The 22,682-nt window shown below is 42.3% G+C and overlaps 1 protein-coding gene across 26 annotated transcripts in view; it reads right to left on the reverse strand.

The window, feature by feature from the left end:
* LOC105494891 (ST3 beta-galactoside alpha-2,3-sialyltransferase 3) overlaps positions 1–22,682 on the reverse strand; it is a 232,030-nt gene that overhangs the window by 196,214 nt on the left and 13,134 nt on the right. For 13 of the 26 annotated variants that reach the window (XR_011621909.1, XR_011621903.1, XR_011621917.1 and 10 more), the window contains exon 2: positions 3,781–3,928. Coding sequence is in view for 16 of the 26 variants with exons in the window: in XM_071094441.1 (XP_070950542.1) it covers positions 3,781–3,898 (118 nt within the window). In the remaining 10 variants the exon portion in view is untranslated. Of the gene's footprint in view, positions 1–3,735; positions 3,929–22,682 lie in introns of all 26 variants that reach the window. The other 13 variants (XR_011621901.1, XR_011621911.1, XR_011621904.1 and 10 more) reach the window with 1 other exon arrangement.

The following is a 22,682-nucleotide window of genomic DNA, read 5'->3' on the forward strand; positions in this document are numbered from 1 at the left end:
CTCGATCTCCCAACCTCGTGATCTGCCCACCTCGGCCTCCCAAAGTGCTGGGATTACAGGTGTGTGCCACTGTGTCCAGCTGAGAAATAAGTCTTTTATCTTCATTTTGGAGACGAAGAAACAAGCACACCCAACTCTTTCTAACTCCAGATACTGGTGATTTGTTCATTAATTAAAATATATATTAAAAATATATGTATACATACATATTTTATCATACTACATGTATAATAATTCTACAGTAATTTTTAAAACAGGTTGATAACTATTCTCATACTTGAAGCTTTTCACATTAAGCATTTGACCCAAGTCTTGGCAACCTGACCAAGCCCTAGGTCACATGTGTCTCTAAACTACCCAAGGCAAAGCAGTTTGTAGTCCTCTACAACACACCTTGGAATTAATGAAAACATAAATTTTCTATCTGGAAGGAATTCTATGCTCCAACACAGCATTTCACACAGATTGCTCTTTTAGAGCTCAATATATAATAATAATTGTTTTGTTTTGTTCTCATATTATAGGCTAAGAGTATGAAGGCCTATGTTCATCTTATATCCAGTTTACCCAGAACAGTACATGGACCATAATAAGAACATACTGCTTATTGAATGAATAATTTAATAATAAAAAACTCTAGCCTCAGGCCAAGCGCAGTGGCTCCTGCCTGTAATCCCAGCACTTTGGGAGGCTGAGGTAAGAAGACCACTTGAGCTCAGGAGTTTGAGACCAGCCTGGGCAACATGGAGAAACCCCATTTCTACAAAAAAATTTTGAAAAATTAGTTGGGCGTGGTGGTGCACACCTGTAGTCCCAGCTACTTGGGAGGCTAAGGTGGAAGGGTGGCATAAGCCCAAGAGGTTGAAGCTGCAGTGAGCCGAGATCACACCACAAAACTCTAGCCTAGGTGACAGAGTGAGACCCTGTATCAAAAACAAAAACCAAAAACCAACTCTAGCCTCTTCCCCCCACCATGAAGAAATTCCAATAGGTTATCTGAGTAACTCATTACTATTCTAAAAATTAAGGAAAAGTAATGCTAAAGACATTTATTTTTCTAACTTGGGATTGTCCTCAACCTCTTCAGATGAAAGGCATACAAACTCTTGATTACACAGCCTCTCTGAAGCCGCAGTTCTTATATCTGTAAAATGAGGAAAATAATAACTAATAAAAACTACAAGGATCAAATGAGATTTTGAATATAAAGACCCTGCTATGTTATGGATATACAGTAGATACTCAATAAATTACTATTTCATCTTATCATCATATTATTAAAACACAGCCTAAATTTCACAACATAACAGTCTTCGGGATTGTGACGCTCCTTCAGCTTGACTCTAAGTAAAGGACTCCTCTCTGGCCGGGCACAGTGGCTCATGCCTGGAATCCAACCACTTTGGGAAGCCAAGGCGGGCAGACCACTTGAGCCCAGGAGTTTGAGACCAGCCTGGGCAACATGACTAAACACCATCTCTACAAAAGATACAAAAATTAGCCAGGAATGGTGGTGTGAGTCTGTGGTCCCAGCTACTTAGGGCGGTTGAGGTAGGAGGATCACTTAAGCCTGGCAGGTCGAGATTACAGTGAACTATGACTGCATCACTGCACTCTGGCCTGGGCAACAGAGTGAGACCTCAGCTCCAAAAAAAAAAAAAAAAAAAAAAAATGGAGGACCTGTCTGACTTAGTAAGCCATGCAAGGTGGGTCCTATTACTCTGTTCTCTGATATTACAGCACAGAAAACAGTATGCTATGGTCTAAACAACCTATTCAAAGTCAAACATCTAAAAGGCTTAGGAGTCAGAATAGAAAAGCTATAAATACTGGTTAGTCAGCTAACAACTAATGGAAAGGACAGCAGATAACTAGCAATAAACTTCTGAATCCTACAGCCCAAGTGAGTAGCACCTTGTCACCTTCAAACCTAATAAGCCTCTCTGTCTTCTTTTGATAACTTTCTATCTTTCCCTCCTTTTCTTTTCACACTCCCTTCCTGATACTCTCTACTATTACTTCTCTGAGCCCCTTTCCCTCTCTCTTTTTACCAAGTAGAATATTAAGTCTTGCCTTCAGTATTTATTATATTTTTCAATAAAATAATAAACATAGGTTTTAAAGACAGGAAATCAGAATTGAATTCCAGTTCCAACAATATAACCTTGGTAAATTAAAGTGTTTCAGTATGCTCAACTGGAAAATGGGGTAATAATGGCATCTTCACAAAACTGTAGTAAGAATTACATTACATGAAATTATATTTGTAAATTGTCTAGCTTAATGCCTGACACACAATGAGTCTTCCATAAAGTAAATTCCATTCCCTACTGATCTAAGAAAATCTTATCTGATCCTTGGTTATGTCTTCTACAGGTCAGTAGCTCTTAGCAGAAAAGGAGACCGTTGTTCTTCACACACATTTCCATCTACAATATTGATACAGATGGATCCACCACTACTAATACAGACAATGAATGCCTCTAAATACAGAATTCTGCATTTCACTGATATAAACACTCCTTATCCTGGGTAGTCTCCTTGGTTTTAAAAATAAGTCAGTGCAGAGAAATTTAAGTAAACTTTTGAAACACAAGTAATTAGTGATAATTATAAGCTAAGCATTTAAAATGTACTTAAACATCCTATATAAAACAATAAATGAAGGATATAACACTATATTTTAAAAACTGGCTTGAAACTGCCTCAGTAGTTTGAGCCATGGGAGAAATAAATGAGCTACTTCACTGTAACAGTTCCCATGTTAGGGTCTTAGAACAACAGCAGGCCAATTGCCTGTTGCTTCTTCCAACTCACTGCAGCTCACTTTCACCTCATACCTAGAGACTGACTCTCTTCTCAAGTGAGTTCTATACTGGTATCTGGTAGATGTCAGTAAAAATAAAACTAATTTTAAGAGAAGACATATCACTGTAGATCAAAACAGGCCACTCTGTTCTGATTTTATATTATCTCCCACACGAGGCTCAGGTAACAGTCAGACAAAATAACCAAAAAGAAAACCACTATGGTCACTGTGTGATATTTCAAGCTACAGCCAAGAAAACAATGTTCAAAGGCTGGGTGCCGATCAACGTAAGCCCTTCAACTGCAAGCCTAGAACCAAAACACAGGCCACGTCAGGTAAACAGAAACCAAATCAGTGGGATTCAGGCTATGTGGAAAGCACTATGTAACACATGAGACAAAGTGCACAAAGAGAAGAAAAAAATTAAGAGTTACTGGGTAGGGAAAATAAGCCATTATTGCAGCCAGGTGCAAGTTCAATAGCAGCAAGGGCTACAAAGATTTAGTAGACAAAGTTTCTTTAGGGAAAACAAAACAGAGACAACATTATGTTGAAAATTCAACATAAAGATGAATGTTTTAAGGGCATATGGAAACCAACTCCAATACTAATCCCTAAGGCAATAAATGGAAAAATAAGAGTGGCAATATGCTACAGCAATTAGAAAGAACAAAAGCATTCAAGAACTAGAAGTATGAGTATAGTTTGGGTTTTTATTGAAGAATAGCACATTCTCACCAAGTTTGTAAAAGGAACGAGATGTGTCATGGCATGCAGTTTTTAAAAAACATCAAAGTTCTCAGCCTATACCAGCTAAAATGGCAGCAATGTCTAAGTCAAAGTCCCAGAAATGTTCAGTTTACTCTCATTGCCCACCTCTGAAGAATAAGAGAGCACTGCAGCCACACGAAAAACCAGTAACTGACCTGAAACAGGCTTCTCCTGGGATGAGCTAGAGTGACTATACTTACTGGAGTCCTCCTCCCACTGGAGTAAGTGTAGCTTCCACGCAGAATAATACAAAAATCCCAGTACCAGAAAGAGGCAGAGGGCTAGCAGCAGATTGCGCACAAATACCAAGAGTCCCATCTTCACATGATTTACGATTTCTTAAATGACCTAGAAAAGAAAAAGTTTCGTTCTTAAAAGACAAAGCACTCATCTTATTGACATACTCTCTTAAAATAAAGTATCTATAGAGAGAATTTCCAAATGAAGAACAACTTAAGAGTTATCACTTTCATATCATGGCATCTTCCAACCTGCTCATCCCCATCTCAAGACACAGCTTCATCATCAGCCAGCGCGTAAGCTAGAAAGCAGCAGTCATCCTTGCTTCCCCACCCCAACCACTGACATCCGGTCCCTGACTAGTTCTGGCAACTCTTGCCTCCCAGATATATTTCAAATCATATCCCCTTCCCATAATCACTACCCTAGACTGTGCTATCACAGCATTCCCACAGACACGTTTCCCTGCCTCCAAATTTACATTCTCCAAATCCATTTCCACATGGCACAAGAAGTCTTTGAATAACACAAAATCTGACAATATCCCTGCTTAAACCCCTTTGCATTCGTTCTCTACTGCTGCTGTGGCAAAGTGTCATAAACTTAGCAGTTTAGAACAACACAAAATCATCTCAGAGTTCTGAAGGCCAAAATCTGGGTATGGTGAGGCCCAGCTGGGTCCTTGCTTAGAGTCTCACAAGGCCAAAACCAAGGTGTTGGTAGGGCTGTGTTCCTTTCTGGAGGCCCTGGAGAAGAATCCACTTCTATGTTCACTCAGGCTGTTGGCTGAATTCAGTTCGTGCAGCTGTAGGGCCAAGCCCCCGTTTCCTGGCTGGTTATCCGCCAGGGGTCAGCCTTCATGCCTACAGTCCTTTTCATGCTTTCCATGTGGTCCCCTTCAGGCTCTCTCACTCTTTGAATCTCTCCAAATTCCCCCTCCACCATATCTTGCTTCTCTTCCAGCTGGAGAAACTTCTTTGCTTTTTGGGGCCCATGTGATTATAGTGGGCCCACCTTAATAATCCAGGATAATCTCACTATTTGAAGGCTCATAACCTTAATTATATCTGTGAAGTCTCTTGTGCCACGTCAAGTAACAAATTCATAGGTTCCAGGGATTAGGGTGTGGATATCTTTAAAGGGTCATTCTGCCTAATACAGCTTACAGCTTTCATTCAATTCTCAACTCCTCTGAATAAAGTAATTGCTCCTTAAAGCCTAGCGGCTTCTGACGGAGCCTCAACCTACTCTCCAATCCATCTCTTGCTTCTCTCAACCTCATTTGTGCCCTATGCTCTAGTCATTGTACTTTCTATTCATTGAACATTGCCTTGTTGTTTCTATCCTCAAGGTCTGTCTGGAATTCACCCACCCTGCTACTGTACCCCGCTATACACCCTTTGATGTAAAAGGATGTATAGCAGGTACACCTTAAATGTAAAATGTAACACTGGCCAAGGAGACTGCCCTGGGTCAGGCCCCCAACCAAGCCCAATCAGATATCCCAGCGACGAAATGACATAAGAGAAAAAAATGACGTATAAATATTAATAATGGTGTCACAAAACATTGTAATTTACAGATAATTGTCCACCTAGGAAAGCCAAGAGAATATACTAAAAAATCATTAGAATGGGAAGTTCAATAAAGTAGGTGATTATGATAAGATTAATTTACAAAAATCAACACATTCTTAAAAACCATACCAGCAATAACCAATTAGAAAATGTAAGGTGGAGGCCGGGCGCGGTGGCTCAAGCCTGTAATCCCAGCACTTTGGGAGGCCGAGACGGGCGGATCACGAGGTCAGGAGATCAAGACCATCCTGGCTAACATGGTGAAACCCCGTCTCTACTAAAAAATACAAAAAACTAGCCGGGCGCGGTGGCGGGCGCCTGTAGTCCCAACTACTCGGGAGGCTGAGGCAGGAGAATGGCGTAAACCCGGGAGGCGGAGCTTGCAGTGAGCTGAGATCCGGCCACTGCACTCCAGCCCGGGCGGCAGAGCGAGACTCCGTCTCAAAAAAAAAAAAAAAAAAAAAAAAGGAAAATGTAAGGTGGGCTGGGTGCAGTGGCTCACGCCTATAATCCCAGAACTTTGGTAGGCTGAGGCAGGAGAACTGCTTGAGCCCTGGAGTTTGAGGCCAGCCTAGGCAACATGATGAGACCCTATCTCTACAAAAAGAAAAATTAAAAAATTAGCCAGGCCTAGTAGTGTGCACCTGTGGTCCTAGCTACTCAGGAGGCTGAGGCAGAAGGATTCCTTAAGTTCAGGAGGCTGAGGCTGCAGTGAGTTGTGAGCGTGCCACTGCACCCCAGCCTGGGTGACAGAGCAAGACCCTGTCTCAAAAAAAAAAAAAAAGAAAGAGAAGAAAAGAAAACGTAAAGTGAAAAAATTCCATTCATGATGGCAACAAAATCTATAAAATAACTAAAAATAAACTTAGTAAGAAATAGGCAAGACTTTCACCAAAGAACATAAAATATCTGAGTAAATAAAGAGACAAAAGAGGTTCTTTTTTTCCCCGCCCTGCAACAGAGTTTCCCTCTGTTGCCCAGGCTGGAGTGCAATGGCGCCATCTCGGCTCACTGCAAACTCCACTTCCCCAGGTTCAAGCAATTCTCCGCCTCAGCCTCTTGAGTAGCTGAGATTACAGACACGTGCCACCACACCCAGCTGTATTTTTTGTATTTTTAGTAGAGATGGGGTTTCACCATGTTGGCCAGGATGGTGTCAAACTCCTGACCTCGTGATCCACCCACCTCGGCCTCCCAAAGTGCTGGGATTACAGGCATGAGCCACCACGCCCGGAGAGTTTCTTAAGTGAGAAGATTCCACTGGAAATATATCAGTTTTCCTGAAATGTGAATTTTCTATAAATTCAGTTTCATTCCAGTCAAAATCCATGAATTTTCTGAACTTGGATCTAAAGATAATCTGAAGAGTTCATGCCCAAGAAGGGCCAAGAAATTTCTTAAAATGAAAAATAATGGGATGAGAATCTGCCTCGCCAGATATCGAACCAACTCAAGGCTATAATTACTAAGGTAGATAGGTACTGGCAGAGGAAAAAACAAGTTAGGTCAATGGAAGAGAACAGAGTCTAGAAATACCTTATCTCAAACAGAAAGAGATACATAAACACACATATACGAATGAGTTTATTTTATACATATAAATGTACTCAATTTATGCTAAGCATGTACATATAAAAATGGAAGAAAGGGGCTGGGCGTGGTGGCTCACGCCTGTAATCCCAGCACTTTGGGAGGCCGAGGCGGGCAGATCACGAGGTCAGGCGATCGAGACCATCCTGACCATCCTGGCTAACATGGTGAAACCCCATCTCTACCAAAAATACAAAAAATTAGCTGGGCGTGGTGGCGGGCGCCTGTAATCCCAGCTACTCGGAAGGCTGAGGCAGGAGAATGGCTTGAACCCAGGAGTAAGAGCTTGCAGTGAGCAGAGATCACACCACTGCACTCCAGCCTGGGTAACAGAGCGAGACTCTGTCTCCAAAAAAAAAAAAAAAAATGGAAGACAGGCCTGACAGGCTATACAGGTGTTAGCATGCTTACCTGTAGGGAATAGGATGGGATGATGAGAAGCAGGTGAGACTTGGAGGACTTTTACTTTTCCCTTTGTACACTTCTGAATTAAATTTATTTGTCATAAGGCCTAGCATGGCAGCTGAAACCTATAATCCCAACACTCTAAGAGGCCGAAGCAGGAGGACTGCGTGAGCCTAGGAGTTCGAAACCAGCCTAGGCAAGATGATGAGATGAGACCCCCCCCCCCGCCCTGATCTCTACAAAAAATTTTAAGATTAGCTGGACATGGTGGCATGGACCTGTAGTCCCTGCTACTTGGGAGGCTGAGGCGGGAAGATTGCTTGAGCCCAGGAGTTCGAGGCTGCACTGAGCTACGATCATGCTACTGCACGTCAGCCTGGGCAACAAAGAGAGATACTGTCTCTTAAAAAAAAAAAAAAAAAAAGTATTTTTTATAAAGTCACAAGTACTGCCTCCATTAATTTTTTACTATTAAAAAAACACATTGTAGAAATGTAAATTGGTAGACTCCTTTGGGAACAATTTAGAAGTATCTATTGAAATTTATAATATTCATGTACCTTAACCTAGTCTTTCTATTCCTATGACTTTTTTCTCAAACAATACTCCAACAAATACTAAAAAGGACATGTACATGAATGTTCATTAGCAACTCTGAGTATAACAGCAAGATACTAGAAACAGTTTAAATGCCCAGTAATAGGGACCCAATAATTAAATTATGGTAAGTCTCCCTGGTCACATCAATTGAGGTATTAGCAGGAAAGAGATGGCATATGCAAAGGAATAAACTGAAGGAAATTTAATGGCAGGATTTTTTATAGCTGTGTGAGCAGCATTTAAAGGAATCAACAAGGGATGGTGAAGCATCCAGGGACTAGCAACAGCAGGAAGCTATTTCTACCCTTCAACCCAAAAGGGCAAAAGAAGAGAAGGGTGTCACTGGAGCCCAGCAAGAGCTGGCTGGAGAACAGAAGCCACCCTAAAGAGCAGTGATCACAGACAACGAGCACAGCTGCTACTAGAACCATGGCAAGGGACAATGGGGATAAAACATAGTCTGACTCCTCCCAACATTGGCCCTCAGGTCTCCTGGCAGTGCCTTTTATCAGCTGATCCCAGCTGGAAGCCAGAGGCGAGGAAGCCCAGATGATGCAGGTTAACAGAGACCAGCTGCCAGTACACAGAAGAAACGAAGGTGAATAAAGGATCTGCGAGGGCAGGAGAATAACAGTGTAGAATATAATGTACCAGCTGGAAAGAATGAGCCATATCTGCATGTACTAACAGGGAAGTGTGTCTAAACATACTGCTAAGTGAAAAAAATCTAGCTGTCGAATAGTATGTATACATATGGCCCCATACTGGCAACAACAAACGAAGATGACAATAATATTTAAAAATTAAGATTAAGGGCCGGGCACCATGACTCATACCTGTAATCCCAGCAATTTGGGAGGCTGAGGCTGGTGGATCACTTGAGCCTAGGAATTCGAAACCAACCTGGGCAACACAGTAGGACCCTGTCTCTACAAAAAAAAAAAAAATTTTTTTTAATTAGTCAGGGCCGGGCGTGGTGGCTCATGCCTGTAATCCCAGCACTTTGGGAGTTCGAGGCAGGTGGATCACGAGGTCAGGAGATCAAGACCATCCTGGCTAACACGGTGAAACCCTGTCTCTACTAAAAATACAAAAAAGTAGCTGGGCATGGTGGCACGCACCTGTAGTCCCAGCTACTTGGAATGCTGAGGCAGGAAAATCGCTTGAACCCAGGAGGTGGAGGTTGCAGTGAGCCGAAATTGTGCCATTGCACTCCAAGCCTGGGCGACAGAGTGAGACTCCGTCTCAATAATAAAAATAAATAAATAAACAAATAAATTAGTCAGGCATGGTAGTATGTGCCTGTAGCCCCAACTAATTGGGAGGCTAAGGTAGGAGAATTTCTTGAGCCCAGGAGGTTGAGGCTGAAGTAAGCCAAGGTTGCACCACTGTACTCCAGCCTGGGTGACGGAGTGAGATACTATCTCAAAGAAAAAAAAATTAAGACTAAGTATCAAGTACATACATAAAAGAATATGCACCAAACTACTCACAATAATTATCTCTGAAAAGTGGGTTCAGATGGAATACTTTGACAAGGTATTTATTTATCCATATATTTATTTTTAATGTTTGTACTTGTAAAAGTAAATACAAAAAGTTTTAAGTGAAATAGAAATCAGAGACTTGATAGCTAGGCATGGTGGTTCATGCCTGTAATCCTAGCACTTTGAGAGGCCAGGAATTTGAGACCAGCCTGTGTAACATAGTAAGATCCTGTCTCCAGAAAAAATTTTAAAAAATCAGCCAGGCATGGTGGCATGGGCCTGTAGTCCTAGCTCTTTGGGAGGCTGAGGTAGGAGGATCGCTTGAGCCCATAAAGTTTGAGGTTACAGTGAGCCATTATCACACCACTACACCCCAGCCTGGGCAACAGAGCAAGACTCTGTCTGAAAAAAAAAGAAAAGAAAAAGAAATCAGAAACTTGTATTTCTAACTACACAAAGAACTATATATCTTGTCCAAACTTCCCACTGAAAACAACTAAAAATTTAAGTTGTAAGTAGTCTACGCACAAAAGGCAAGTGGTTCTTAAAAAGAATTTTATTTTCTTTTAGAAAGGGGCAGAAGTGGCTGGCACCACCCCTCTTCTTCTTTCTGTGCTGAATGCAAGAGATGTGATGCTGAATTGCCACAGCCACACACTGACCACAGCCCAAGGCTCTGGCAGACACACAATAGTCAGTGAGTCAACAGATGTACCCATTCTTTCAACAAATATGACCGTGAGAAGGCTGAAGGAATCATCTGTTTTATTTCAGTCTTTTCCATTAGGGAAAACAATCTTCAAATGACAAGAGTAGAACAAATCCCAAGGAAGAAACTGATTTCCAAAAGTAGACAACATACACAAGAGCAAAAAAGAGCTTAAAAGAAGCCAAAGCCTCCAAGACAAGGAGAACAATATCCCAAGATCCTGTAAGAGATGTAATTTCAAACTCACCACTAGGACAAAAGTCTGACACATTCTAGAAGTGAGGCTGTGGGGTAAAAACAGGCTCTTTCATACATTACTGGTCATGGAAGGGATTTGAAAATATCTAACAAAATTACACATGCTTTTCAACCCTTTAACCCAATAGTCTCACTTCTAAGAAACTATCCCAAAGATAACACTGACAAAAATACAAAAAGTCTTATGTGAATGGCCACTTACTGTAGCACTATTTGTAACATAACAGAATAAGACTCAATGTACTCCAAATGTCCTTCAACAGGGGTTGAATCAACTACAGTACATACATAAAATAGGTACCATGCATCCATAAAAGAAATGAGGTCCCTCTATCCCTTCCTTTCTAAATAATTTAATCTAAAAACCTTAGATTTAGGGAGTCACACATGCCTGGGGTGAAAGGGGAGAGAGGGGCATTAGTCCATGCAAGGGGTCTAGGGTGTGGCCACAGGTGATTTGGGATTGACCAGATAAGTAAATGTATTGAAGCTAATGGGAACAAGATTTCCCAATGATGGAGAAGAAAGTTACAAATATGGAAAGGGAAAACTGGAATTAATCTTTTGACTTGTATTGAAATTGGAGGTATTCAGTGGAAAAAATGGTTTTTAATATATAACCAGGCATCGTGGCTCCCATCTGTAATCTCAGTACTTTGGGAGGCCAAGGCATAAGGATCACTTGAGCCCGAGAGTTTGAGACCAGCCTGGGCAATATATTCTCTACAAAAAATTGTCTACAGCTGGGCATGGTGGTGGTGGACACTTGTAATCCCAGCTACTTGGGAGGCTGAGGCAGGAGAATCGCTTGAACTGGGGAGGTAGAGGTTGCAGTGAGCCAAGATCATGGCACTGCACTCCAGCCTGGATGACAGAGTGCGACTCTACCTCAAAAAAAAAAAAAAAAGAAAAAAAATTGTCTCTACAAAAAATTTAAAAATTAGCTGGGCATGATGGCACGTGCCTGTAGTCCTAGTTACTGAGGAGTCTGAGGTGGGAAGAGCGCTTGAGCCTAGGAAGTGAAGGCTGCAGTGAGCTGAGATCACGCAACTGCACTCCAGCCTGGGCAATAAAGAGAGACCCTGTCTCAAAAATAATAATAATACAGAAATATATATATGTGTGTGTATGTATATATACATGTACATATGTGTGTATACATATGTGTATATATGTGTGTGTTTATATATACAAAGATATAAAAATAAATATAGTGTGGATAGTGTGTGTACATTTGTGTGTATACACACATATAATTTTTTTTTGAAACAGAGTTTCTGTCGTTCAGACCAGAGTGCAGTGGCGTGATCATACCTCACTGCAGCCTCGACCTCCTGGGCTCAAGTGACCCTCCCATTTCAGCTTCCCAAGTAGGTAGGACCATAGGCACATGTCACCACACCCAGCTACTAAAATTTTTTTAACTTTTTGTAGAGACAGGGTCTTGCTATGTGGCCCAGGCTGGTCTCAAACTCCTAGACTCAAATGATTCTCATGCCTTGGCCTCCCAAAGTGCTAGGATTACAGGCGTGAGCCACTGTGCCCAACACCCCTACATATATTCTTTAGCTCTGCCCACAGAAAGAGCCTGGCAGTGGTCATATCCCAACAGCATGAAGCATATCTAGTACCTAGATTTTGGTGGTGTTTTGTTTTTGTTTTTGTTTGCCAAGACGGAGTTTTGCTCTTATTGCCCAGGCTGGAGTGCAATGGTGTGATTTCAGCTCACCACAACCTCCGTAGATCTTGGTTTTGAAACACTATTCTCCACTAACAAGAAGCGGGGTGCAGCCATAAAAAAGAATGAATTCAGGTCTTTGCAGCAATATAGATGCTGCTGGAGGCCATCATCCTAAGCAAATTAACACAGGAACAGAAAACCAAATACCACATGTTCTTACTTGTAAGTGGCAGCTAAACACTGGGTACTTACGGACACACAGATGGCAATAACAGATACTGAAGACTACTAGACGGGGATGAGGGGTAAAGGTGCAAGGGTTGAAAAATGAACTGTTGATTACTATGCTCAGTACATAAGTGACAGGATCAATCATACTCCAAACCTCAGCATCACACAATACCCATGTAACAAACCTGAACACGTACTCACTGAATTGAAAATAAAAGTTGAAATTATTTTTTTAAAAAAAGGTTTAGGACACAGATAGAAAAATGCACTTAATATTCAAGAGAAGTCATAGGTCTTTGGGGAGGAAAAAAAAAAAAAAAAATTTGAGACACCTAAAACCCAGAACAATGTGAAGTTTGGGGAAGGGATGAGGCTAAAGACAGCATAAACGATTTTTCTTTTTTTTTTTTTTTTGAGACGGAGTCTCACTCTGTCGCCCAGGCTCACTGCAAGCTCCGCCTCCCGGGTTCACGCCATTCTCCTGCCTCAGCCTCCTGAGTAGCTGGGACTACAGGCGCCCGCCACCATGCCCGGCTAATTTTTTGTATTTTTAGTAGAGACGGGGTTTCACCGTGTTAGCCAGGATAGTCTCGATCTCCTGACCTCGTGATCCGCCCGCCTCGGCCTCCCAAAGTGCTGGGATTACAGTCGTGAGCCACCGCGCCCGGCCCATAAACGATTTTTCAAAGCTATATCCGAAGCAAGAAGAAAAGATAATGGTAAGTTTAGTTTCATCTCTGATACAGCATTTCTTGTTAAAACTGATGACTTTCTCTGCAGGCACCTGCCTTCTGAATGCTGGTCCCACTCGGCCATCCACTTCCACTTTTACCAAGTTAATTTCTACTGATTTTTCAGATCAGTTAATTACTGGTATGCTGCCCCTCCCCAGTCAAGGATCTTTTATTACGCTATCATATAATCACATTTCTTTCCTTAGTGCACTTCTCTCACTTGAGAAATGCCCCATTAATGTTATTACTTGATTAATATCGACCTCCCTTTTCTCCTTCCAGGTCTGAAATTGTATCTGGTTTTGCTCATCATCTTATAGCATATAGCAGGAGTTCAATAAACAATTGTTTAAAAAAAAAAAAAAAGGAAGCAGGTCTTCTTGGAAGAATGGCTGACTCCGAGGCTGGGGCAGAGAAGGCGTGAGGTAAGTCTGGGCCACCTGTGCCTGAAAGTGGGAAAACAGAGTGAGGATAGGTCAAAAGGAAAAAGGAACCAGCCTAGGAGCTCCTACTGGTAAGATTTGGAGCAATTCAGCATCAAGATAAAGACTAATAATAACAGATTATAATCCATTAAATAAGAATCTAATAAACGAAGAGGGGAGAAAGCTCTCAGAGTGAAATGACAGCTGATGAAAGTAGAAGGAATAATGTAATTAAAAAATCACCATTTAGGAACCATTATAGTAATAATTCACATAAAAAACATAAATGGATGCTAAAAGTAATGCCTACAAGTTTTACAAGAAATGGGATACAAGGCCGGACACAGTGGCTCAGGCTTGTAATCCCGGCACTTTGGGAGGCTGAGGTGGGTGGATCACTTGAGGTCAGGAGTTTGAGACCAGCCTGACCAACATGCGGAAACCCTGTCTCTACTAAAAATACAAAAATTAGCCAGGCATGGTGGCATGTACCTGTAATCTCAGCTACTTGGGTGTCTGAGGCAGGAGAACTGCTTGAACTCAGGAGGCGGAGGATGCAGTGAGCCAAGATCTTGCCACTGCACTCCAGCCTAGACAAAAGAACAAGACTCTGTCTCAAGAAAAGAAAAAGAAATGGAATATAGGCCAGGCACAGTAGCCCATGCCTGTAATACTAGCACTTTGAGAGGCCAAGGTAGGAGGATCACATGAGGCCACGAGTTGCCCAGCCTGGGCAACACAGGACAATTCCATCTCTACAAAAAATGTTAAGATTAGCTGGGCGTAGTGGCATGTGCCTGTAGTCCCAGCTATTTGGGAGGCTGAGGAGGGAGGATTGCTTGAGCCCAAGAGTTAGAGGCTGCAATGAGCTAAAATCATGCCACTGCACTCCAGCCTGAGTGACACAGCAAGACCCTGTCTCTCATAAATAAATAAATAAGAAATAAGATATAAAATAGTTTTAAACTATTTCCTCACTATTTACTATTAAGAGAGAGGAACAGAGTAACTTTGCAATTGAGAAATCTGATATCACAATAAGCTAGCTGAAGAGGATATATGGGAGTTCTTTGTAATATTTCTACAACTCTTTTGTAAATGAGAAATTATTTCAAAATGAAAAGTTAAAAAGGGAAAATAATTTTAAACTAAATGTTCAAATAAACATCTAAATGAGAGTTTATGCAGCCACTTAAAATGGTTGTATAAACTAAAAAAAAAAAATTAATGATATAGAGAAATGCTTTTGGTATAGTACTGAATGAGAAAAATAAAATATGAAGCCGGGTGCGATGGCTCACGCCTGTAATCCCAGCACTTTGGGAAGCCAAGGCAGGCACATCACTTGACCCTAGGAGTTCCAGACTAGCCTGGGCAACATGGCAAAACCCTGTCTCTACAAAAAATACAAAAATTAGCTAGGCATGGTGGTGCGTGCCTGTAGTCCCAGCAACTCAGGAGGCTGAGGTGGGAGGATCACTTAAGATTGGGAAGTGGAGGCTGCAGTGAACCGAGACCATGCCACTACACTCCAGCCTGGGTGACAGAGTGAGACCCTGTCTCAAAAAAATTAATTAATTAATTAAATTAAAAAGAGTATCAGGCACTCAACCATGAGAGAAAAAGATAAATAAAAAATAAAAATGCTAGAAGTAGATTAAGACAGAGAATTCTGGCTGTGGGACTGCATTTGGCCTCCCTGCATGGTCAGAAAAAAGCATGCAGGCCAGGCTCAGTGGCTCATGCCTGTAATCCCAGCACTTTGAGAGGCCGAGGTGGGTGGATCACCTGAGGTCAGGAGTTCAAGACCAGTCTGACCAACATGGTAAATCCCTGTCTCCACTAAAAATACAAAATTAGCTGGGCATGGTGGCGCATGCCTATAATCCCAGCTACTTGGGAGGCTGAGGCAGGAGAATAGCTTGAACCTGGCAGGTGGAGGTTGTAGTGAACCAAGTTTGCGCCACTGCACTGCAGCCTGAGCAACAAAAGTGAAACTCCATCTCAAAAAAAAAAAAAAAAAGCATGCAGGTAAAGAGTTGCAGATGCTCCCTCTAGAAGGCAGATGGAGCACAGCGATCTGGACTCATCTTCTCCACATATGCGCATCTTATCCCAGAGAGGGAAGTGGCTCTCTTCCATCCAAAGCTAACAGGACAAACACTATGAGCTAGGGATTACACAAGGCATCGAGGACACTGAAACACAGAAACGCAAGCCCCACCTTATAGGACTTCTATCTTCTCATTCATTCTTCAACTCTGTGATCTAATCTGGCTTCTAATCCCACCTGTCACTGTGGGTCAGTTTACCACTGACCTCTTAAGTGCCAAATCCACTGGACACTTTACAGTCCTCCAGCAATTTGACCTTTATACAGCCCCTGAAACTGTGAGAGGTGGTAAGAGTCTTTCTCTGCCTTCTTTGCCACTCAACTTTCAGGACTGTGTTCAAGTGTTAGCTCCTTCAGGAAGCTTTCCTTAATCACAGCCCTACACTATGACTGTGCTCCATAACATCCCATGCTCACCTCTATCATAGCATTTAGAAAACATCTTGCCTCTTTTTCTGTCTCTGCAGATAATGAGCATACAATCTGAAACAAGAACCTATAACTTAGGTCTGTTAAATCACTAGCATTTATCAGCATAGTGCCTCAAATATAGTAACACGCAGGAAGAGTTTGTTTAAAAATAAAATAGCCTGTAATCCCAGCACTTTGGGAGGCTGAGGAAGGCAGATGGCGTGAGCTCAGGAGTTTGAGACCAGCCTGGGCAACATGGCGAAACCCCATCTCTACAAAAAAAAAAAAGAAAAAGAAAATAACCAGGTATAGTGGTGAGGGCCCGCAGTCTCAGCTACTCATGGGGCTGAAGCAGAAGGATCACTTGAGCCTGGGAGGCAGACATTGCAGTGAGCTGAGATTGCGCCACTGCAATCCAGACTGGGAAACAGAGTGAGACCCTATCTCAAAAAGTAAATAAATAAAATATATTTCCAATAATATTCCCCAACTCTAGACACAATATAATTTGTACATATTCCAAAAAGTAATACATTCTAAAGGTATAATTTGAATGCATATATATATATATATATATATGCATACATATATATACATACACACACAACAATTTTAAATATAGAGAGCAGCTCAGGGTGCTATCTTAGGCTTTCTTACATTCTCATTCTGCAGATATCCCCAAAGCAATGCCACTCTCTTCTGTGACTTCATTTACCAGCATTATGCTGACTCTTAGTCCATTTGCTTTGCTATAAAGAAATACCTGAGGCTGGGCACAGTGGCTCATGCCTGTAATTCCAGCACTTTGGGAGGCTGAGGCAGGCAGATCACCTGAGGTCAGGAGTTCAAGACCAGCCTGGCCAACATGGCGAAACCCCATCTACTCAAAATACAAAAATTAGCCAGGCATGGTGATGTGTGCCTGTAAACCCAAATACTCGGGAAGCTGAGGCAGGAGAATCACTTGAACCCAGGAGGCAGAAGTTGCAGTGAGCTGAGATCATGCCCCTGCACTCCAGCCTGGGCAACAAAGTGAGACTCTGTCTAAAAAAAAAAGGAAAAAGAAATACCTGAGACTGGTATATAAAAAAAGAAAAAAGAAATACCTGAGATTGGGTAATTATTCTAAAGAAAAGAGTTTATTTGGCTCACAGCTCTGTAGGCTGTATAAGAAGCAAGGCACCAGCATCTACTTCTGATGAGAGCTTCAGGGTGCTTTCATGCATGGCAGAAGGGGAAGGGGAGCAGACATCATATGCCAGGAGAGGAGAGGTCAGGCACGGTGGCTCATGCCTGTAATCCCAGCACTTTGGGAGGCGGAGGCGGGTGGATCACCTGAGGTCAGGAGTTTGAGACCAGACCGGCCAACATGGTGAAACCCCGTCTCTACTAAAAATACAAAACTTAGCCGGGTGTGGTGGTGCGTGCCTATAATTCCAGCTACTCAGGAGGCTGAGGCAGGAGAATCGCTTGAATCTGGGAGGCAGAGGTTACAGTGAGCCCAGATCACGCCACTGCTCTCCAGCCTGGGCTATAGAACGAGACTCTCTCTCAAAGAAAAGGAGGGAAGAGAGAGAGGGAAGGGTTGCCACCCTCTTTTAAATAACCAGCTCTGAGGGAGAAGTCACTCATTATGCAGGGACTGTACCAAGCAGTTCATGAGGGATCTGCCCCCATGACCCAAAGACCTCCTACTAGGCTCCACCTCCAACACTGGGGATCAAATTTCAACATTAAATTTGGAGAGAACAAATATCCAAACTATGTCACTATCCCAAAAGTTACATATTCAGTCTAGATACCCTTCTGAGTTCCAAGTCCAAGTATGTTAACTTCTTGCTATACCTCATCATCTAGATGTTTCACCCTGAGGAACTTCCTCTTCCTCTGGCATTTACTGTCTCAATCAAAGTCAACCCTTTCACAGATGCTTCTACAAGAAACCTGGAAATTAGCCTTGACACTAGACTCCTCCTCACTCTCATCCTGCACATATAATCAATCAAGTCCTACAAATTTTATCTCCCAAATACTTGCTGAAGCTACACATCCCTCCCTCTTCACTGCCACCATCCTAATTCGAGTCACCATAACCTTTTGTATGGACTACTACAATAGCCTAGTAATCCTCCTACTTGCCCCTGCCCAATTAGTTCTCCACACAGCAGCCAATGTGACAGGATTATTTCATTCCCAGGCTTAAACTTCATAAATTTCCCATTATGTTTAGGGTAAAGTCCCAGACTCCTTAAACAAAGCCTAGATATCTGGCCCCTTCCCACCTCTCCTCCACATCTCTTGCCACCTCATCTCTTTATGAGCCTGCAACATGGAGCTTCTCTCGGTGTTTTCAACTTATCATGCCCTCCCCATGTCAGGCTGAAGCCCTTCCGACCCACCGCTTTATTCACCTCCCAATGTCAGGCTGAAGCCCTCCTGATCCCACCACTTCATCTAGCCAACCCTTACTTACCTTTTAAGTCTCAGCTAAAACCTTAATTCAGTAGGGAAGCATGATCTGTCTCCAGGCTTCAGGTTAGGTCTCCCTGTCATATATTCCTACCACACCTATATATCCCTATCCCATTACACTGTGCACTTATAATTTTATAAGTATTTACAATAATTTGGTATTTATATTCTGGCTGATCCAGGCAGGGAACATGTCTATTTTGTTCACCATTTTATCCCTGGTAGGTGCTCAAAAACTGTCTGTTGACTAACTGATTATTCAATCAGTTACAGTATGCTTGAAAAGAAATACATAAGGGGGCCGGGCATGTGGCTCATGCCTGTAAGCCCAACACTTTGGTAGGCCAAGGCAGGCAGATCACCTTAGGTCAGGAGTTCAAGACCAGCCTGACCAACATAGTGAAACCCTGTTTCTACTAAAAATACAAAATTGGTCAGGCACGGTGGCACATGCCTGTAATCTCAGCTACTCGGGAGGCTGAGGCAGGAGAATCGCTTGAATTCAAGAGGCAAAGGTGGCAGTGAGCCGAGGTCACACCATTGCACTCCAGCCTGGACAAGAGCAAAACTCCATCTCAAAAGAAAAGAAAAAAAGAGCCAGGCACAGTGGCTCATGCCTGTAATCTCAGCACTTGGGGAGGCTGAGGCAGGCGGATCACCTGAGGTTGGGAGTTCGAGACCAGCCTGACCAACACAGAGAAACCCTGTCTCTACTAAAAACACAAAATTAGCTGGGTGTGGCGGTGCATGCCTGTAATCCCAGCTACTAGGGAGGCTGAGGCAGGAGAACTGCTTGAACCCAGGAGACAGAGGTTGTAGTGAGCTGAGATTCAGCCATTGCACTCCAGTCTGGGCAACAAGAGCACGAAACTCCGGCTCAAAAAAAAAAAGAAATACACAAGGTATAGAAAACTAGATTATCTTAATTAGCCATAAAAGGAACACTGTAGGCCGGGCACAGTGGCTCACGCCTGTAATCTCAGCACTTTGGGAGGCTGAGGTGGGCAGATCACGAGGTCAGGACATAGAGACTATCCCGGCTAACATGGTGAAACCCCATCTCTACTAAAAAATACAAAAAATTAGCTGGGCGTGGTGGCAGGCACCTGTAGTCCCAGCTACTCGGGAGGCTGAGGCAGGAGAATGGTGTGAACCTGAGAGGTGGAACTTGCAGTGAGCCGAGATCACATCACTGCACTCCAGCCTGGACGACAGAGCGAGACTCCATCTCAAAAAAAAAAAACAACAACAACAAAAAAGGAAAATTGTATAAAAATCTGAACTCACCAAAACAAACTACACCAAACTTGCTGTTCCTAAAACATCCCACAGTATGATTATTTTCTGAGCTATACATACAATAATTTTTAGGTTAGTCTAAAATGTCAGAATTCTGATGATCTTCAAATATCAGCCATAATGGATATGAACTAAATTATGACAAAATCATGCAGAGCAAAAAACCACAGAGTATTTCCAGCGCATGTCTCCTGTAAATATTTTTTTGCCAAGATAATTAGAAATTATTACATAGTATTTATTACCCAGCTTTCCAAACCATTTACTGAAAAAGCTTATGAATTTTTTGGAAATGTTTTTGCTGAATGCACCCCTGCTATTTAGACAATATGCATGACCAAGGAGATTTAAGTAGTTAATTAACAAGCAATCTATGAAATCATTATATTCAGAAGCATTGTGCACTTCCTAATTACAAGTCACTGTTAGGGACAAAATAATTAATATTGATAATATTCATACAGCATTTACTGTGGATCAGCCACAGTTCTAAGTTTTCTAGGAATTAACTAACCGAAGGTTCTTAATAACTCTGGAACTTATTCCCATTTTACAGAGAAGAAACTGAGGCACAAAGAGCTAAAGATTTTGTCCAAAATCACAGTGCTGATAAGTGGCAGAGCCAAGATTCAAATCCAGATGATCTGGCTTCAGTCATATATCATACTGCTTCTCTAAATAACAAGAAAAGTTATAGTAGAATAATAATAAAAAGGAATCAGTACAGAATCTACACAAAAATACTGAAACAAAAGAGGAAGAAAGGAATTAGTACAGGAAGGGGAGGGTGAAGCATGGCAGATGAAGACCATACAACAGAAAAAATTCCCTCACAGAACTGACAAAGACCATTAACAAAGATCCTTCCAGTCCCACCCACCCCCGAATGGCTCTGTAAAATGAGAGCTAGGGGCAGAGACTAAAGGCAAATTTCAGAGGAAAACAGCAAAATGTTTAAAATAAAATAAAATTATAATAGCACTCTGAAAAAAAGTGAACAAAGAAAAATAACGCCATCACAAAAATGAAAGTCTTCAATGGGACAGAAGAAAGTAGACATTGCTGAAAATACAGTAAGAGCCATGAAAGCCAAGAATGGTTTAAAAAAAAAAAAAAAAAAAGAGCAAGACAATGAAAAAAGAATAAAAAGTTAAAAAGATTTCCAAAACAGTCCAGTGGCTCATTCCTATAATCTCAACACTTCAGGAGGCCAGTAGGGGAGAACTGTTTGAGCCCAGGAGTTCAAGACCAGCCTGGGCAACATGGTGAAACCCTGTCTTTACAAAACAATTTTTCAAAAATTAGCCAGGTGTGGTGGCACATGCTTGTAGTCCCAGCTACTCAGGAGGCTGAGGTCAGCTTTAGCCCAAGAGTTCAAGGCTGCAGTGAGCCATGATGGCATCACTGTACTCCAGCCTGAAAGACAGAGCCAGATCCTGTCTCAAGAATAAATAAATAAAATAAAAAATTAAAATTAAAATATTTTCGGGGGGCAAGGTGGCTCACGCCTATAATCCCAGCACTTTGGGAGGCCGAGGCAGGCGGATCATGAGGTCAGGAGTTCAAGACCAGCCTGGCCGACATAGTGAAACCCCGTCTCTACTAAAAATACAAAAATTAGCCAGGCGTGGGGGCGCATGCCTGTAGTCCCAGCTACTAAGGAGGCTGAGGCAGGAGAATCACTTGAACCTGGAAGGCGGAGATTGCAGTGAGCTGAGATTGTGCCACTGCACGACAGCTTGGGTGACAGAGCAACACTTTGTCTCAAAAAAAAAAAAAAAAAAAAAAAAAGGTTTTCAAAACAAACCCAAAAAATCAAGCAAAAACATGTAGCAATGGAAATCATAGGAGGTCGACCACAAACATAACTGGTGTCTGAAAGAGGGAACCAAGCAAATGGAACAGAAAGAGATCAAAAAATAAATAATTAGAGGGAATGGGGCTGAGGGCAAGCTCGCCCAAAGATACAGCTTCCAAGCTTCTCCAAACCACAATAGCCAAGGTGGCAAGGATAACCTGAAGATCTCAAAAGGAAATAAAAAAGGGACGGGTATGCTGAGATCCCAATTATCCACTGTGCCAGTCACAGACTTATTTCGCCTCTCGACTCCAAATTCATCCTTTCTGACTACCCTGCAAAGTTAATTTGGGCCCTTGATATATTTTTCTTTTGCCAGCTGGAATGAAGTCAAGCATTGTCAGTAGAGGGTGCTTGTGAAACACTGCAGAAAGAAAAGGGTTTGGCTCCCAGCTCCCAGTGTGCTCTGCTCAGCAGGCCCCAGCAACATCCATGGCTTTCCAGGGTCCCACAGTCAGCAACCTTCCCCGGGAGCCTTCTTGGGCAGTTTTGTAGTAGAGTACCTCAGCTGAGACACCTAACTGTAAATAGCTTTCCTTAGCACCCTAGAGGGCAGATTTCTGGCAAATTCTGCCACGCAGCATCAGTCACTTCTCTGCCATCCAGTGAGACACTACATCAAGTCTGGATCTCAGCCGGGGGTGGTAGTGGCAGTAGAGGAGGAAAAGAGCTCCTTGTCCAGTGCTGTATCTCAGCCCAGGGTGGTGGTTGCTCCTTATATCTGCTATTTCTATATTCTTTAGAGCTCTCCTTATCTCTTTTCCACAGCTTTATTGAGATATCCTTCACATACTACACAATTCACCCAAAGTGTACAATTCAGTGGCTTTTAGTATATTCAGAGTTCACAAAGTTGTGTGAACATCATAATTTTATAACTTTCTCATTACCCTAAAAAAGGTACCCTGTACCCCTTAGCTGTCACTGCCTATTCCCCAAAATCCCCTATTCTCCCAGCCCTAATCTACTTTCTATCTCTATGGGTTTGCCTATTCTGGACATTTCAAAATGG

The sequence above is a fragment of the Macaca nemestrina genome, chromosome 1 (assembly GCF_043159975.1).
Source record: "Macaca nemestrina isolate mMacNem1 chromosome 1, mMacNem.hap1, whole genome shotgun sequence".
NCBI classification, from domain to species: domain Eukaryota; kingdom Metazoa; phylum Chordata; class Mammalia; order Primates; family Cercopithecidae; genus Macaca; species Macaca nemestrina.